Consider the following 14,852-nt stretch of genomic DNA (forward strand, 5'->3'; position numbering starts at 1 on the left):
GGGGACATAAACACACCAGCACCAGTTGTCAGTTGTCAACACAGACACACACACATAAGATATATATATATATATGTGTGTGTGTGTGTGTGTGTGTGTGTGTGCGGTGGGCTTCTTTCAGTTTCCATCAACCAAATCCACTCACAAGGCTTTAGTTGGCCCAAGGCTATAGTAGAAGACGCTTGCCCAAGGAGCCACGCAGGAATCAAGTGGTTGGGAAGCAAGCTTCTTACAACACAGCCACCACTGCGCCCATGTATACTAGTATACATTCCCCCTAAGTTCACATGTGTGAAGTGAATACTCAACATCAGGTGGCTGCAAAAGGGTCTGAAATGACACAATTGAAATGACAACAGGCATCAACAAGATCAGTTATGAAATAAGACACAGATACTGGAACTGGATCAGACACGTCCTCAGGCAAGATCAAGAAAGTGATTGTCTGGTACCACTAAAGTGGAAGCCCAAGGGGAAAAGAGCAGCAGGGTGCCCTAAAACCACACGGTGAAGGACCATTCACAAGGAAACATGATGAGAAGAGCAGAGAAGCTGGAATGAAACTAGAACAATAGTAGAAAATAGAGCTGGTTAGACAGATAGTGTTGCAGTCTTATGTGCCTCATGGCAAGGAGAGAACTAACTAACTAACTAAGTTGATTTTATTGTTAGAATATATGCTAACAATTTTTGTCTAAACATATAAAACAAATATTTTAATATTTTTATATTTTCTGAAAATAAAATCGTTTGTTATATCCATGAAATAGGTCATAAGACGAACAACTGATTTCTTTATTTGTCGAGAAGGAAAATAATGAATAATCAATCGGTTTCACAAATTGTGTTGGTCAGCAGTCTTAGTGAGAAATATTGTCAGACAGAACAGGCAGAACAGGACAGTTTCCCCTGGCTTCACCAGCAGAAACGTTCTCTCAAAATTCAGAGGGCTGAGAGGTTTCTTTTTTCTTCTCCTTTTCAGGGAAGTGTCCTGTCAGATATTCATGGGTCCAATGGGCTTCAAAACTCCAGACTAATGTATTAGGTGAATCATAACCCAGTTATAGGTACTATTAGCCAATGTCTATTTTGCATATCTTTATTGCCCACAAGGGGTTAAACATAGAGGGGACAAACAAGGACAGACAAAGGGATTAAGTCAATTACATCAGCCCCAGTGCGTAACTGGTACTTAATGGTACTTAACTGATGTGGAGTGGTGTGATGTGGTTGTGTGGGGTGTTGTGGGTGGGGTGTGTGGAGTGAGAATATGTGTGTGTGTGTGTGTGTGTGTGTGCATATATATATATATATATATATATATATATATATATATATATATATATATATATATATATATATATATACTTTCTCCTCCTCCTATTCCTCCTTTGATTTAACTTGCAATTTTCCATTCAGACAGAATTTGTTGTTGCAGATTTTCTATGGCTGGGTGCCCTTCCCCTTGCCAACATTAATTTGTTTCCAAGTGAGATAATGTTTTCAATGATGAGATAAGTTTTCTCAGAAGATTGAAAATGAATGACACTGCTTATATAACAATGATACTTGTTTACACTTGTTATGTATGTGTAAACATATATATAAATTTTGTATAATATATATGAATATATATATTATATCAACAATAACAACAACACCTTGTTAGTTTTGACATATAGCCTTCTGGGTTATTTATACTGAAGAATAGAAGTCAAAATGAAACTTCCACATAAACTATATAAAATATTTAAAATTGTCACTGTGTAAAATAGTTGCTTACATCTTTTCATAATGAACCTGGCTTAAACTGTCCACATCGAAATGTTCATATTCAAATTGAAATTCTGGTGGAAATCTGATTGTAATATGAATGATGTGAAGCTTCATTCAGTCAACACTACTCTAATATACACCAATATAATAAAGTTAGATACTTAATAGGAAATATTGTCAAAATCTTGGTTATACTGAAAATAGAATAAAACATATAGGAATCTGAAATTACAAATATAGGCACAAAAAGTTTTTAGGGAACTTACCAAGATTGAAAAATCCCATTAACAATTGGACTATTCCACAGAAAAATGCTAATAAGATAGCATATGTTGGATCATTGTTGATAGGGGAATTCCCAAATGCTGCAGTCATTAAGGACATGATGGCAGTGGGTCCAAGTGTGATATCTTTGGCAGTCCCCAGGATGCAGTACACAAAGCAACCCATAAATGCTGCATAAAGGCCATACTGGAAAAAAAAGCAAAGTTCTATTAGTTAGAAATGATTTTGTTAATATCTGCACAGTATATGTAATATATTATAATTGTGGATGGAATAAAACAAGGAATTTGACTAATTTAATCTGCAGGTCAGTATAATTATGATCAAAAGCATTCTAGCTATGATTATGTAATTTTTAATTCAGACATGATATATCTTGGACTACATTGTTTAATGTGACCTTCCGTTATTTTTATGGTAGAGTATGATTTGAGAGAAACTTGGTTGCTATTTCAAGCAAATCTCATTGATGATCTTTCCTGATGATTTCATATTCACTACATAACAATCACAGCAACCTAAACTCTGGCCTTCTGCTTTAGGGTCAGAGAATACTTCAGGCTCCTAACAGTAGCTAACATACTACAAATCTGAGGTAAGAACTACAATGGAATACAGTTTCCATAACTGTGATGACACTGTAAGTTTACATGGAAACATTCAAGACCACATTCCTGAAAATACCACCTGACTAACAGGTATGGAGTCATACAATATACTTCAATTTCTATTTCAGAAATGTACTGTCTGTCTCTTCATTCTTCTTTCACCCATCATATATGTGTGTATGTATGTAGGAAAGTTTAAGTATTTCAGGGCTGTACGAGGTCTGATCAATAAGTATCCGGATTGGTGCCATAGTAATGAAGCTAAAGCATGCAAAGTGAAGTTGCTTGGCACAGATTGACCTTAAACTCTGCTGTGCATGCACACTAAGTTTTAAAATTGTAGCTCACTTCTGCTGTTTACAGCAGTGCTTGGAAGGAAGGTGTGTAGCGTGTGATCATTGTATTGACCATGACAAAGAAAGTTGTCATGGCGATACCTGCTCAGAGGCCTGCGCAAAGTTGCAGAAAGTGTATGAAGAGGAGTGTATGAACTGCACACAAGTGTACGAGTGGTTCAGAGGTTTCCAAGATGGCTGAAAAAACGTGGATATTGACAAACGTTCTGGGAGACCCGCAACCAGTAGAACTGAGAAAAACATCATAAATGTATGTGCAGCTGTGAGGGGAAATCGTCGAAGCACCATCCATGAGTTATCAGAGGATGTGCAGATTAGTTATGGTTCAATTCAGTCCATTATCACTGAAGATTTGGGTATGAGACGCGTGTCTAGCAAGTTTGTGTCAAAACTGCTTTCAGCTGACTCAAAAGGCACTCAGGTTTCAGTTGCACAAGATTTCTTTGATTGTGTCAAGAACAATGAAAACTTTGTGTAGGCTTCTGAGCAGGTATTGTCAAGCTTTTGGCAAAATTTGATGCAAATTCTCTGCTCGACTGTCTCTGTCATGGTCAATGTAGCGTGATCACACACTACACACCTTTCTTCCAAGCACTGCTGTAAGCAGCAGAAGTAAGCTAGAATATTATAACTTAGTGCACATACACAACAGAGTTTAAGGTCAATCTGTGCTAAGTGGCTTCACTCTCTGTGCTTTAGCTTTGTTACTATAGCAATAATCCGGATACTTATTGATCAGACCACTATTAAGCTGAGTTGTATATTACAATTGTAGTTGTTGACATTGTAATGTGCCAGTTCCAGCATTTAATCTGCAGAAGAGAAGTTGATAAAAAAAAGCAGCCAAAATGGGGGTTCCTTTGAAGGGTCGCTGGATTAACGTTGCTCGACATTGCTCAACAGAGTGTATAACTTGGAAATTAAGAAGTTTCTCTAGGTTGATCCACAGCTTTTCTGTATTGAGAGGTCACAGCTCCAGTACTACGGACATGTGATTAGAATGTTGCAAGAAAGAATCACAAGACAAATTCTTCAAGCCAAGCAAACAAGCTGGAGACCAAGGGGTAGACCAAGAATGAAATGGTTGGATAATATCCAAAGTCACAGTTGGTCACATTTGGGAATCCAGCCAGAAAGTATACTGACAATTGTTTCTGATAGGGCCTTATGGGATAGGTGCCTGACGACTCTGTCCTCACAACCCTCCCAGGAAATATTGGGCAGAGAAAATGGATGGATGACATAAAAAAAACTGACTCACCTGTGGAGGTAATCTAGCAATTTTGGCATAAGCAAGTCCTTGGGGAACAACTGTTAATGTTACAGTTAATCCAGCAATTATGTCTGATTTTAAATAACTACACCTGAAAGTAAAATTAAAATTGAAAAAAATAAATGTTTGCATTAAAACCCTAAAAACGATGCTTCTGTGTTATAGAGAAGTGGGTGGGTTATAGAGGGAGTTATCTAATCTAATGCGCCCTTTTAAAGCCTAGCCAGGCTCATGGGCCCGGTTTCCCGGTTTCAATGGCATACATGTTTCCCAGCTGGACGGGAAGCCAGTCCATCACAGTGTTACTCATTTTTGCCAGCTGAGTGGACTGGAGCAACGTGAAATGAAGTGTTTTGCTCAAGAACACAACATGTCGCCCGGTCCAGGAATCGAAACCACAATCTTACGATAATGATTCTGACACCATAACCACTAAGCCATGCCCCTCCACAGAGGGACTTATGGTGCTATAATATATTCATTTACATGCATACAAACAGGTGCAGGTGTGGCTGTGTGGTAAGAAGCTTGCTTTCCAATCACATGGTTCCAGGTTCAGTCCTACTGTATAACACCTTGGGCAAGTGTCTTCTACTATAGTCTCGAGCCAATCAAAGCCTTGTGTGTGGATTACATAGATGGAAACTGAAACTCATCGTGTGTGTGTGTGTGTGTGTGTGTGTGTGTGTGTGAGTGCGTGCGTGCGTGCGTGCGTGTGTGTGTCTCTCCCTCCACTGTTTGACAGCTGGTGTTGGTGTCTTTACGTCCCTGTAACTCAGCAGTTCGGCAAAAGACACTGTCAGAAAAAATATTAGGCTTTAAAAATAAAGAAGGCCTGGGGCTGGTTTGTTCGACTAAAGCTCTTGAAGGTGGTGCCCTAGCATGGCCACAGTCAAATGACTGAAACAAGTAAAGGATAAAATATAAAACAGAGATCTTTGCACTTACACAGATCTGTGCAATATAAACACATATACACAGATCTTTATGCGTGCACACACACACACACACACACACACACACACGCACACGCACACGCACACACACGCACACACACACACACGCACACGCACACACACATGCACTCAACATTTTTGCACATGCATACACATGCACAAATGTGCAAATTCAAATATGTGTAATTCCTAAGTTTAGAACTTGTAAAATGGCGTCTGAATCCAAAATTCATGCTGATTAAAATTATCAAGACTGAAGTACTGGTCACTCTCCTTTTACACTCTTGTGAACTTACCCACCCACACTTCCTGATCTTCTGTCCCCACACTTTCTTTAGTGTATATTCACTTTCTTTACACATCATCACAATCAACTTCTCTTCTTTTTTCAAATGAAGTAGTCATGTATCTCCCCAACAGCAACACACCTGTACTTATCCTTCTATATATAGTTTAACTTCTTAACACCTGGCACAAACCTATCTCCTTCAATACTGCATCCCCACTCAATTGAAGGTTCTTGTTCTGCAAGTTACATGATGACCTCACTTGTGCCAGTGTCATGAAAAAAGCACCCAATATTCTCTGTAAAGTGGGTTGCTGTTAGAAAAGTCATTTAGCCATAGAAACCATGCCAGAGCAAACGGTGCATTGTGCAGCCCTCTGACTTGCCTTGCCACCTCTATCAAAACGTCCAACCCAAGCTAGCAAGGAAAAGGGACAGTAAATGATAATGATGGTAATGATTAGGGGTTGAGGCAGATAGAAGCCTGTTTTGTGTCTGTTTGTTAATGTTACCATGTCATCATCATCATCATCATCATCATCATCATTTAACGTCCGCTTTCCATGCTAGCATGGGTTGGACGATTTGACTGAGGACTGGTGAAACCAGATGGCAACACCAGGCTCCAATCTAAATTTGGCAGAGTTTCTACAGCTGGATGCCCTTCCTAACGCCAACCACTCATGTGTGTTTGTATATTTAAAAAACAATTTTTTAAATATTTTACTCATTTAAAAATTTTGAAACAGGAATTATGGAACTTAAGATATTATCTTAAACATTTCCTTTCATTTTAATTTAATATTCAAGTTTTTTTTCAACTTCTCACCCCCCACCCTTTCAACCCTTCACCATTCTTGAATATATTTTCTTCACTGAAAAGTGGAGAAAATAAAATCAGTTCCCTCCAAGTTTCATTTATAAAAAAAAAAAAAAAATTAATTTTCAAACCTAGGTGCAGGAGTGGCTGTGTGGTAAGAAGCTTGCTTCCCAACCACATGGTTCCAGGTTCAGTCCCACTGCGTGGCACCTTGGGCAGGTGTTTTCTACTATAGCCTCGGGCTAACCAAAGCCTTGTGAATGGATTTGGTAGGTGAAAACTGAAAGAAGCCCATCTGATATATATATATATATATATATATATATATGTGTGTGTGTGTGTGTGTGTATGTATAGATATGTGTGTGTTTGTCCCCCCACCATCGCTTGACAACCGATGTTGGTGTGTTTACATCCCTGTAACTTAGTGGTTCGGCAAAACAGTCTGATAAAATAAGTACTAGGCTTACAAAGAATAAGTCCTGGAGTCAACTTGTTCGAATAAAGGTGGTGCTCCAGTATGGCCACAGTCATATGACTGAAACAAGTAAAAGATTAAAAGAATATTTGCTTATCTTATTCAACATTAAACTGTTTGGACAATATTCTCAACAAAGCCAGGAGAGTCACAGCTTGAAAGTAGGCAAAATAAAAGTATTTTGTTTTTAACCATAGAGTTCAGAACCTCAGAGGTAATGTTTGATTATGGGTCATATAGTTTCTACTTGAGAGATTATAGAAAAATTCTGAGTTTGAACTCTATCATTGTTTGATAAATATGACTGTGAGATTCTGAGTCCAGGCGTTCTATCACTAAACTCTTGATTAGCTATTTCTGAGTCATGGCTTTTCCCCTTCCTTCATTTAAAACCAACTTAGATTATCCAGTGAAGGTACATAATCTAATGATTGGAAGTGTTTGGCTCATGATCATAAGGTCTTAATTTTAATTCCTGGACTGGGCATCACTTTGTTGTTTTTTTAACAAGGCACTTCATTTTTACATTGCTCCAGTTCACTAAACTGTTAATGAATACCAGCTGAGTACTGGGACTGCTGTCTCTTCTTTTACTGTCACAACCTGGATGTGCCACAGGGTGAAGGGGTGAGAGGGCTAAGAGGGTATTAATGTCTCTCATGATTATTTAGGCACAATTAGTGGAAACCCTGGCATGTCTTATCAAGACATATGAAGGGGTACTCCATAAAACCCAGAATGCTGCAATATTATTTTATTCACTTTTTTATCACCTTCAAAGTATTCTCCATTTGAAGCAATGCATTGGTCCAGATGAGTTTTCCACTGTTCAAAGCAGTCCTGAAACTCTAGCGAAGTGATGCCTTTTTTACATCTGCAAAATGTTTTCCTTTAAGGACTTTTTTCACTCAGGGCAACAGAAAGAAGTTGCAGGGAGCAAGATTGGATGAATAGGAAGGGTGGTTTAGTGAGGTTATATGATTTGCAGCAAAAACTGTTTCACACTCAAGGCGATGTGTGCAGGCGCATTGTCATGATGAAACCACCATTTTCCACTTTGAGATAGGTCAAGGCGTTTTCATCACACCATGTCTTGCAAACACTTCAGAACTTCCAAGTAAAATGTCTGGTTAACGGCTTGACCAGAAGGAACAAATTCTGTGTGGACAATTCCTTTCGCATAGACGAAACAAATCAGCATCGTTTTGACATTGGACTTCACTTGATGTGTTTTTTTGGGGTGTGATGTCATTGAATGCTTCCATTGACTTGATTGCTGCTTTGTTTCCAGGTCACAGCCATGGCACCAGCTTTCGTCACCAGTGATGACCTTTGGAAAAAGGTTCGGATCAACTTCCAACTGTTCTTTCAGTTCACGACACGCATTTAGTCGTGATGGCTTTTGATCTTCTGTGAGCAAATGAGGCACAAATTTTGCTGCAACTCTTTTCATTCGCAATTCCTCATTCAAAAGTCATTGTCAGGAGCTCCAGGACACACCAGTCATATCAAGAAATCCATCAATTGTTCAGTAATGGTCCTCCAAGATTAGTTCATGAATTTTCATGATGTTTTCCTCAGCAGAAAATAGATTTTTCATAGAAGCATGCTGTTCCTTCGTTTCAGCCATTGCAAAAATCGATGAACAGAGGAGAAGCAACGCAAGACAAAGATGCACAATGTAACAGTACGATCTCACTTGATGCCGTTTGTCAGAAGACTGATGCCTGAGAGTCACATCAAGTGGCTTCTAGTGGTGGAAACCTGAATTAGAATAGGTTTGTCCCACAGAGAATGTTTCTGGTTACTTTTGGGTACCCCGTCATATATATATGTATGTAAATGTGTATGAGTATATGTATATATATATATATATATATATATATATATATATATATATATGAGAAAAGGTTGAGTTCTATTTCATATTTCATCCTTTACTTTGGAGCGTTCCAAAGGTCGATTTTTAATAAAGATTCTTCATATTTCATTGGTAGCTTACTGTTGTAAGAATTTTATGAACATGAAAATGCTACAAGTATAAGGTGTGTTATGAGAATTTATAGAACAAGTATTCTATAGAAACTCAACAAACTGTTAAAGATGGAGAAGAGAAGATGTTAAAAATTTGAAACAAATTTAATCCATGCATACAATCGTTTCAAACAGCAATATTAACATGTAAATAACATGGTAGAAAAATTAGAAACTAATTTAATTAAAATTAAATTAATTACATATTACTGTTCTCTTCAGAGTGAAAAAAGAATACATAAAAAAATAATATTATTATTAAGGAAGTGATTTTTTTAAAATTCTCAATCGCAGAATAATGCTAATAATATAGCCTGAACAGGATAAACTATCCCTATGAGAGTGTCTCATAAAGAGAGATTTATATATCTTAATTTGCAGAGGAATTTGTAGTGGGTAGTTTAGCTTAATCGGTCAAAGCATTGTGACATGTAATGACGGGGATGTGAGTTCGAGTCCACAGCTAACCACCTACACTTTTCTCTGCAAAATAGGGATAGTTTATCCTGTTCAGGCTATATTATTAGCATTATTCTGCGATTGAGAATTTTAAAAAAATCACTTCTTTAACTTTCTAAAAGACATCTCAACACTTCTAAAAGCAAGCTTCGTTTGTTCATTTACGTTTGTCGTAATTTGAATTTAAAATATTATTATTGTTATAGAAGACTTGATGGAGTGAGTATCACTTAACATATTCAGATATACATATTATCCTTATGAAAGATTAAGAGCATGCTAAGATAGTGCTGTTGAGTCTAGTTGTATATGTATTACCCTACTTGGAAACAGGTAAGAGTTGGCAACAGGATGAACATCTGAGTGTAGAAAATCTACCTCAACAAATTCCTTCTGATCCATGCAGGCATGAAAAAGTGGACATTATAAAGATGATGATGATGATGATATTTTAGAAAAGCTTTGTGAACTTACTTGTACTTAGGAAGCCATTGACTTATAGGAAATTTCTGTTTCAATGAAGATATGCTGCAACATTTTGAGTAGTGCTTCTTCACAACATCTTTCCAGCTTGGTGAAACAGGAACTGGAGTCGGCAGGAGGCGGGTAAATTCTGAGTTCATTTCCCACGACTGTTCAACATTGGTGAGAAAAGGAGAAATATTGCTGTTAATCATTGTAATGCAATGTTAGGAATTTGGGCATCCAGTACCAAAGCAAATAGCAGAGCAAAGATTATTATAAGATGCAGCTATTTGTTGCCAGTCAACTGACTGTGAAGAGCAGAGGTTCTCAATCAGGCTCCATATGACCTTTGGAGTTGGGGGTCCATATAAGGGTTTTTTTTGTTAAAATTTATGTGCAATAAATTATTTATACCTCTTCAATGCACCAAATATATTAATTCTTTTTTTAAATGCAATTCCTAATAATATTTAATTCTGAAAATGTAATGAGACTTAAACATCATGGCTGTGTGGCACCTTGGGCAAGTGTCTTCTACTATAGCCTCGGGCTGACCAAAGCCTTGTGAGCAGATTTGGGAGACGGAAATTGAAAGAAGCCTGTCGTATATATGTATATGTATATATATATATATATATGTGTGTTTGTGTGTCTGTGCTTGTCCCCCCACCATCACTTGACAACCGATGCGGGTGTGTCTACGTCCCTGTAACTTAGCGGTTCAGCAAAAGAGACCAATAGAATAAGTACTAGGCTTACAAAGAATAAGTCCTGGGGTCGATTTGCTCGATTAAAGGTGGTGCTCCAGCATGGCCGCAATCAAATGACTGAAACAAGTAAAAGAGTAAAAGAGTATCAAATGGATATGAGGGCCTCCTCCTCACTGTTAGGAGCCACAAGCACTTTCACACACATGTACACACACAGCAGAAACTTCTGCCTATCAAATTCAACCACAAGGCTTCAGATGGCCTAAGGTTATAGCAGAAGACACTTGCCCAAGGTGTCACACATGTGGCTGAGATGCAAACTTCCTACCCACACCATGCCTGTGCCTATAAAATGTATATACATCTGGGTAAAATAAGAAACAAAGGTGTCTATGGGTAAAAAAAATGGTTCAGGCCACTGGTATAGAGCTTCAGTTCAGTAATTTGACTTGCTACAAATAGCAGCTAATTCCCCCTCAACACCTCAATCTCTGAAAAGGCTAAATGGATACATTATGTAATTTAGTACCAGAAATCCCAACTAAAAATAAATAAATAAAAGACGGGATGATCTTAAATGGAATACCTCTGGTTATTATAAGTCATCTGACTATTATAAGTGATCCTAACTTTACACTCAAACTGGTGAACTACAGGACTTTTTTGTTTGTATGGGACTCAAAGAACATCATTGTTGCTCAAGTGGTGTCAGCATGACAGCAAACACAAACACACATGCACACGCATGCATGCATGCACGCATACACACACACACACACACACACAATGGGCTTTCATCTTTCTTTTGTCTACTGAATTTCACTCAGAAAGCATTGGTCAACTTAAGGCAATAGTAGAAGACACTTGTCTAAAACACCACCTAACTGTGGGATTGAACCCAAGACTACATAGTTGTGAAACAAACTTCTTAACCACACAGCTATTGGCTCTCACCGGTAATAATGAAATGACCTGGTATAAGTTACCCAGATGAATGTAATATCATCTATGTGGCTGCTTGATTTATTAGAAACAGTAGCCAAATCTCCCTTAAATCACATGTGACCGTCTTAAAAAATGGAAAGATACTTTGAACAATGTAATCATAGATATACAGAAAGATGGAATGGTCACAGTTAGAATGCCTTCAATCATAGGTCTATTTGATTTAAGGCTATCATGCGGCTAAAAAAGAATAACATAAGACAATGATGGGGCCTCTATGTAGTCACCTGGTTTGCAAGAAATAGCAACCAAATCTTCCCCAAATCACACCCAACCTTCTTGAAAAAAGAAGTATATTTAATTCTGGATATATTACATTTGTCATGGTTTGAATGCTTTTGTTATATCTTTATCCAGCTGGACCTGGCCTGGGATTCGAAACTAGGAGAGAGATTAACTGTCTGCGTTGTAGAATCAGATAGCATCATGAGGTGTTACTGCACACAAACCTCAGTTACCTAAAACATATGGTGAGCTCAAATTCCTTAGGAGATAAATTAAAAGCCTCAAAGCATGAGTTCAAAAGCTTGAATGAGAAACTCCATTTTTGAAAATACTTGTTCCTGATTTAGACACATGGCCAATAATTCTGATTCAGGCATAAGGTGAAAGGATTAGTTAAACCACTGTTTCCAGCATCTAAATAGTAGTGAATTAGTTGATACCATCGCACCCACTATTAATTAGAAGTGGACTAGTCAGTAACATCACCCCTAGTGTTTAGCTCATACTTTATTTCATCAACCAGGAGGGATGAAGGGCAAAGATGACCTCAACTGAATTTGAACTCAAAACATAAAGACTGGAAGAAACCACAAAGTGTTTTTGCTAATGCTCCAACAATTCTCCTAATCCATCAATCTTTCATTACTGAAATTAATAGCATTTGTAAAACTGATATGTCCCGCATTATGATGACATAACTTTGTCGTCTGCGCGACTGACATGTATGGCGTACCTCACCAACTGACACCACCACAACACTTCCTGCCTTTGAGATTCTTTTTCTTTCACACAATTATTTTTCTGTTCAGAATGCCGCAAGTAGTACCAGTCTACATTGATTACTGGTAGCGCTACTAACATATAGTGACCTGACTTAAATCCTTCACATGGACTAATTATTATTATTTTTTCTTCCAAAGAGAATAATCTCTCTCTTCAGAATGCCGCAGGTAGTACCAGTCTACATTGTTTACCAGTAGTGCTACTAACACATAGCGGCCTGACTAAATTCTTTCACACACACTTATTATCATTTTTTTCTTCCACACAGAATTATTTTTCTCTTTAGAATGCCGCAGGTAGTGCTAGTCTACATTGTTTAGCAGTAGCGCTACTAACACATAATGACCTGACTAATATCCTTCTCATGGACTTATATTATTTTTCATTGTGTGTAGTTCAGTTCTGTGTTAGAGTTCCAGTTTTATCAGACGTTCTTTCTTCATAATCTTTTTTCAACAGAATTTATATATTTTTCACTGTGTGTAGTTCAGTTTTGTGTTAGAGATCCAGTTTTTCTTTCACACAGAATTATTTTTCTCTTCAGAATGTCTACATTGTTTACCGGTAATGTTACTAACACATAGCGACCTGAGTAAAATCCTTCTTCAAATTTCTCAGTGTGTGTAGTTGTGGTGTCTTCTTACATGGTCTGTCTGTGTTGTATCTTATCTGCCACTACATGTAGTTCGACTCCTCATTGCCACTGATATGTCCTGCATTATGACAACATAACTTTGTCGTCTGCATGACTGGCCTGTGTGGCGTACCTCGCCAACTGACACTCTTGCTGTGTCTGTCCATTATTTATCAGTAGTGGAACCGCCCACTTCTCACTTGGGGGTGTCTGCCACAACAGAAACATTGTTCATGATACATCTACATACAAAGTATAAAAGAGAATGGAAATATATAGGATTTCAATTTTAAAAAAAATATGGTAAAAAGGAGTAAAAGGGTAAAAGAGTAAAGACTCCCCTCAGTCGTGAGTGACCATGGGATTGCACTTAGAAAGTTACCCTCCAAAGCACAAATTCATGCAAGGTTGTTTGTGGAAGACCAGCAGTGTTGGGGGTGCCAGCACTTCAATAAGTAAGAAATTATACAGACAGTTGATTAAGAGGTGGGGAAGAGGCAGTTATGAGAGTGTGAGGGGGAGTGTACCAGATGGTTAGAGATGGGGTAAAAATGAATGTAGTGAGTGATAAACAGGAATGGAGGTGCAGCTTGATAGGAAATATCAGTACTGGCAGAGGGTAAGAAGAGAGACTGAGAAGGAGGGAGGGAGAGAGAGAGAGAGAAAGAGAGACAGTGAGAGAGAGACAGACAGAAACAGAAAGACAAGGGAGAGAGAGAGAGACAGACAGACTGAGGGAGAAAGACAAGGAGAGAGAGAGAGAGAGAAAGAGAGAGGGAGAAAGAGAAGTGTCGGGTGGGGGGAAGACCTGGATTTGTGATAGTTATCATTGTTATCATGTTGGTGGACAAGTTTACCTTGAGTGAATGCCTGTATATGTGTGAGAGTACGAATGTGTTACAGCTACAGTATCTCATTTCGTCATATGAGCTAATGATAATAAACTAATTGAACTAAATGACACATATGTTAGTTATTAGAACACACACACACATACACATATACATGCTAGGTTACAAATAGAAAATAGAGGAGTCAAGTCATTAGGCAGAATATAGTATATATAATATATATGTTCATACACACACACACACTCTCACACAGACAGAGGCTTCCAACAAGCCAATTACTGGTTCATTGCATTTATGATGGAGAGAGTCATTAACTCTTTAGCATTTAAACTGGCCATATCCAGCTCAAATATTCCACCTGTTTTATATTCAAACTGGCCAGATCGGGCATGTCACACCTACCGTGCAATGTCATTCTGAGAATAAACAATCACATCATTAAAATCTCAAAGCTACAAGATACTCTCTTTACTCTTTTACTTGCTTCAGTCATTTGACTGTGGCCATGCTGGAGCACCACCTTTAGTCGAGCAAATCGACCGCAGGACTTATTCTTTGTAAGCCTAGTACTTATTCTATCAGACTCTTTTGCCGAACCGCTAAGTTACGGGGACTTAAACACACCAGCATCAGTTGTCAAGCGATGTTGGGGGGACAAACACAGACACACACACACACACACACACATATATATATATATATATATATATATATATATATATATATATCTATCTATATATATATATATATATATATATATATATATATACACACATATACATATATATGACGGGCTTCTTTCAGTTTCCGTCTACCATATCCACTCACAAAGCTTTGGTTGGCCCGAGG

General features: G+C 37.9%; 1 protein-coding gene across 13 annotated transcripts in view; it reads right to left on the minus strand.

The window, feature by feature from the left end:
• The window catches only part of LOC106881254 (sodium-independent sulfate anion transporter-like), a 169,609-nt gene that overhangs the window by 123,173 nt on the left and 31,584 nt on the right, over positions 1-14,852 (minus strand). For 11 of the 13 annotated variants that reach the window (XR_016243648.1, XM_089359812.1, XM_089359801.1 and 8 more), the window contains 3 exons: positions 9,805-9,962; positions 4,287-4,389; positions 2,043-2,247 (listed from right to left, as the gene is read on the minus strand). Coding sequence is in view for 12 of the 13 variants with exons in the window: in XM_089359775.1 (XP_089215901.1) it covers positions 2,043-2,247; positions 4,287-4,389; positions 9,805-9,962 (466 nt within the window). In the remaining variant the exon portion in view is untranslated. Of the gene's footprint in view, positions 1-2,042; positions 2,248-4,286; positions 4,390-9,804; positions 9,963-10,554; positions 10,623-14,852 lie in introns of all 13 variants that reach the window. The other 2 variants (XM_089359805.1, XM_089359797.1) reach the window with 1 other exon arrangement.

Source organism: Octopus bimaculoides, chromosome 1 (assembly GCF_046866305.1).
Source record: "Octopus bimaculoides isolate indiv1 chromosome 1, ASM4686630v1, whole genome shotgun sequence".
NCBI classification, from domain to species: Eukaryota; Metazoa; Mollusca; class Cephalopoda; order Octopoda; family Octopodidae; genus Octopus; species Octopus bimaculoides.